Below are 4,478 nucleotides of genomic sequence, written 5' to 3' on the forward strand. Positions count from 1 at the left end.
GGAGGGGGCCGGGGACACTGGCGGAGCCACCACGTGTGGGGACCGTCGGCCCTGCAGCCCCCCGCCCTCCCCACGCCACGGGCAGCCCCTGCCCACACCGGCGTGGCCGAAATGGGCACCGGCACCGCCGCCACCTCCCGTGGGCCCTGCCCGGCCGCAGCCCCCAGCCCATGCCGTGCCCCCGCGCCGCAGCCAGCCCCGCTCGGCTGGCGGCTGCGGGTGGGGAAGGAGCCGGGCGAGCCGCCGCGCCGTTTTGCAGCGAGCCGCAGATGCCAGCTCGCGGCGAGGGTCCCCGTGGCGTCCCCCCCTCGCCCCGGCACCCCCGGCCACCCCCGGCACGTGCAGGCCGAGCAGGGTGCCCGGCTCCCCGCCGCCCTGCCCGCTCGCTCCATTGTTCAGCCCCAGCCCTGCTATCGCCTGCATCTCGCCCAGGTCCCATTTTGCGGCGTGTAGGCAGATCTGTAGATTTGGAAGGGTTTTTTTTTTTTTTTTTTTTTTTTTTTTTGAGTACAGAGTGACAGATGGCGAGTCCTCCTTCCCCAGAGAGACAAATCTCCCTGAATGCAAGCGCATGTCAATCATTAGCTCTCATGTGATAGCTCTCGCGCATGACGTGCCAACCATATGGCACTGGCAGCAGAGCTGGTACCCCCTTTGCTGGGTAGAGATGCCACTCTCGCCTCCTTTTGGATAGAGGACTGCAGGAGGCTGGAGCACCTCAAGGAGCCGCGTCCTGGTCCCAGAAGATGCTGGGAACAATGAAATAAGAATTCCTCCAGTCAGCGCCGAAGGTGAGTTATGTAAGAAGTGGAGGGCTGGGAGGGCAGCGGAGGAAACTTGAATGGAGAAAAGGCAACTTCCATGTTGATTTTGTTTCTCCGCCACGTCTCGCCCTTTTTTTCCCCCTTCTTTCGTTCTCCCCCATCCCTCGCTTCCCCCGGTCCCCGCCGGCCCCGCAGGTGGATTTTTCCCCCCGACACCCCCTGGAGGTGGGGGGGGGGGGGCAGGGGCATTTCCCCCCACACCCCGCCGCCCCCCTCCCCCCCCCCCCCCCGCGGTGGCCGCGCCCGGGGCTCCCGGGGCGGCGCGGTCCCGCCGGGACGGAGCGGGCAGCGGCGGCCGCCCCGCATCAACGAAATCGGCGCGGAGCCGCGGCGCCGCCGCCCCCGGGGGCCCCTGCCCGCCGGAGCCGCCCCCCCGCTCCCCCGCGGCGCCCCCGGCCCCCGCCCCGGGCGGCGCCCCCCGCCCCGGCCCCGCCGCGCCGCCCGGCCCCGGGGGCGACCCCGCGGGCTCCGCCGCCCGCGCCCCCCCCCCGCGCCCCCCACCGCGGAGGGGGGGGCCCCGGGCACGGCCGCCCCCGCCGCCCCCCGCCGCGCCGCCGTTCGCTGCCGCCGCGGTTTGCGGGCCGCGCTCCGCCGGCGGCCCGGGGGGGGGCTCCGGGGCGGCGGGGCTCGGGGGGGGGCCCGGCAGGAGCTGCCCCGGCCGGGGGGTGGGGGGCGGCCGGGAACGGGGGTGGGGGGCGCGGGGGTGGGGGGCACGGCCGCGGTCGGGCTGCCCGGCCCCGGGACGGCGGCGGCGGAGCCGTGGCCGGAGCCGTTTCGGCTGCGGCGGCGGGGAAAAGTTGGAGGCGTCGAAGAGGGGCCGCGGCCCCGGGGCCGGCCCGCGGGGGCTCCGGGCCGGGGGGCGCCGGGGCGGGGGGCGCGGGGAGGGGGCGCGGCGGCCGCCGGGGGAGCGGGGCGGCGGCGGGGGGAAGGAACCGGGGAGAGGGGGGGGGGGACGGACCCGGGGCGCGGCGCCCCGCCCCGAGGGTGCCCCGGTGCCCCCGGTGCCGGGCAGCCCGGGCGGGGGGCGGCGGGGGGCGGCCCCTCCGCGCATTCGTTTTCGCCTCCCCGGGGCCGCTCCCGGAGCCGGGGAACGGCGGCTCCGCCCGCGCCCCCCCCCCCCCCAACCTCCTCCTTCCCCGGAGGCCGGCGGCGAGCCCCGGCGGGGCGGGGGCGGCGGGGCCGGTTCGGCCGCGGTAACGGCGCTCTTTGCCCCCGCTGCAGCCATCATGTTGACGCGACTTTTCAGCGAGCCCAGCCTCATCCCCGAAGTTCAGAAATTCTCCAGCTGGGCCGAGGAGTGCGAGGAGGATGCCCGCAGCGACAAGGAGGAGCGGAAGGGTAAGGGCTGCGCCCTCCCCGAGGAGCCGCCCGAGGGCTCGCTGGGGGAGAGCAAGGAGGAAGGGGAGCTAGGCGGGGACGAGGAGGAGGAGGAGGAGGAGGAGGAAGGCCTGGAGGAGGCCGAGGGCGACCGGCCCAAGAAGCGCGGCCCCAAGAAGCGCAAGATGACCAAGGCGCGGCTGGAGCGCTCCAAGCTGCGGCGGCAGAAGGCGAACGCCCGCGAGCGGAACCGCATGCACGACCTGAACGCGGCCCTGGACAACCTGCGCAAGGTGGTGCCCTGCTACTCCAAGACCCAGAAGCTGTCCAAGATCGAGACCCTGCGCCTGGCCAAGAACTACATCTGGGCCCTCTCCGAGATCCTGCGCTCGGGCAAGCGGCCCGACCTGGTGTCCTACGTGCAGACTCTGTGCAAGGGGCTCTCGCAGCCCACCACCAACCTGGTGGCCGGCTGCCTGCAGCTCAACTCCCGCAACTTCCTGACGGAGCAGGGCCAGGAGGGGGGCCGCTACCACGGCCCCAACGCCTCCTTCGCCGTGCACCCCTACCCCTACCCCTGCTCGCGGCTGGCCGCGGCGCAGTGCCCGCCGCCCGCGGGGCCCGGCTCGCACGGGCTGAGGACACACAGCTACTGCGCCTCCGCCTACGAGAGCCTCTACGGCAACGCGTCCCCCGACTACAACAGCTCGGAGTACGACGGCGGGCTCAGCCCCCCCCTGTGCATTAACGGCAACTTCTCCCTCAAGCAAGACTCTTCCCCCGACCACGAGAAAAGCTACCACTACTCTATGCACTACTCGGCGCTGCCCGGCTCCCGCCCCGCCGGCCACAACCTGGTCTTCGGCTCGGCGGGGATGCGCGGGGGGGTGCACTCCGAGAACATCTTCCCCTACGACATGCACCTCCCGCACGAGCGGGGCCCCATGTACGAGGAGCTCAACGCCTTCTTCCACAACTGACCCCCCCCCACACACACACACCCCGGCCCCGCCGCCGCCCCCTCCCCGTGCCCGCCCTCCTCCTCCTCCTCCTTCCCTCTCCCCCCCCCCCCCCCCCCCGCAGCCCCGGCCGGGGGGGCCGCGGCGGCCCCGCGGACCGGCCCCCGGGGCTCCGCCGTGGGCTTTGGTGCAATATGGGGACCCGGCCCCGGCGGCGGGTCCCCGAGCCCCGTGGGGACAAAGTGCTTTTTTTTGGAGGATTTCTCCTTTTTTTTTTTTTTTTAAAAAAAATTATTATTATTATTTATCCCGCGAGGGGGGGGGGCGCCGAGCGCTGCCCAAGGCCCCCCCGGCAGCGGCGGAGGCGCGCCCGCAGCCCGGCCCGGGGCGCTGGGTCGGGCCGCGTCGTTTGCTTTTTAATTCGTTTTTATTTCTCGCCCCCCAACACCCCCCCCCCCGCCCCGCCCCGTACGGTTTTGGGCCGTTTCTCCCCTCCGCCGCCGTGAGCCCCCCCGAGCATTGGACACCCGCTGCCCCGGCCCGTGGGAGCGAGAGGAGAGCGCGCTGCGGCGCGGAGCGAAACTTTCCGAAGCAATAAAGAGGCGAAACGGAGACCCCAATATTTCTATCTATGCAAGCAGGCCCGGCCCGGCGGACGCTCAGAGATGCACTTTGCTTTGGGGGGGCCCGGCCCGGCCCCGCTCCCGGCCCCGGTGCCCGGAGCTCCTCTCGCAGCGCGTGTGTCAGGACGTTTTTTACCTGTTTTAAAAAACTTGAAACGGAAAAACAAAAAAAAAAAAAAAAGAAAAAATAGGAAAAAAAAAAAAAAAAAAAAAATTGCAGAGCCGCCCCGGTTTTCCCGAGCTGGCGGAGCCGGGGCCGGGCACGGCAGGGCAGCCCGCAGCTATGCAAGCGGGAGCGGCCGGGGCTGGCGGGGCTCCGGCGGGGCTGGCGGCGCCCCGGCCCCCGCGGCTCCCGGTCCCGAGCCGGCCCCTTCGTCTTCGCCCCGGTGTGATGCATTCCTTCGGTCGGGAGACGCCGGAAACCGGAGATAACGCTATTTTTGAACCTGCCCGCACCACCTTAGAGAAACCAGCATTTTTAGAGACCAGGGAGAAGGAGGAGGATTTCTGAGAAATGTTTTAAAAACGAAAACAAACAAACAAAAAGTTTTGCAAAAAAAAAACAAAACACAAAAACAGAAAAAAAAAAACAAAACCAAGAAAAAAAAACAAAACAAAACAAAAAAACAGTTGTAGCAAAGGGGACCCGCCTGTCCGACACCAGAAGTGCTTTCGTGTTTCTGTTCCGTTTCATTTCGATTAATAAATATTTATGGCCAACGATATGCAAGAGCCCCCCCCGCGCCGGGACCGCG

The 4,478-nt window shown here is 69.6% G+C and overlaps 1 protein-coding gene across 1 annotated transcript; it reads left to right on the forward strand.

Moving 5' to 3' along the window:
- The first annotated feature begins 443 nt into the window (after positions 1-443).
- On the forward strand, positions 444-3,165 carry NEUROD2 (neuronal differentiation 2). Its single transcript, XM_013202290.3, has 2 exons — positions 444-791; positions 2,046-3,165. Exon 2 carries the CDS (start codon positions 2,051-2,053, stop codon positions 3,119-3,121), a length of 1,071 nt encoding a protein of 356 aa, XP_013057744.2. The 5' UTR covers positions 444-791; positions 2,046-2,050; the 3' UTR covers positions 3,122-3,165.
- Positions 3,166-4,478: the final 1,313 nt, after the last annotated feature.

This window comes from Anser cygnoides, chromosome 22, assembly GCF_040182565.1.
Source record: "Anser cygnoides isolate HZ-2024a breed goose chromosome 22, Taihu_goose_T2T_genome, whole genome shotgun sequence".
NCBI lineage: Eukaryota > Metazoa > Chordata > Aves > Anseriformes > Anatidae > Anser > Anser cygnoides.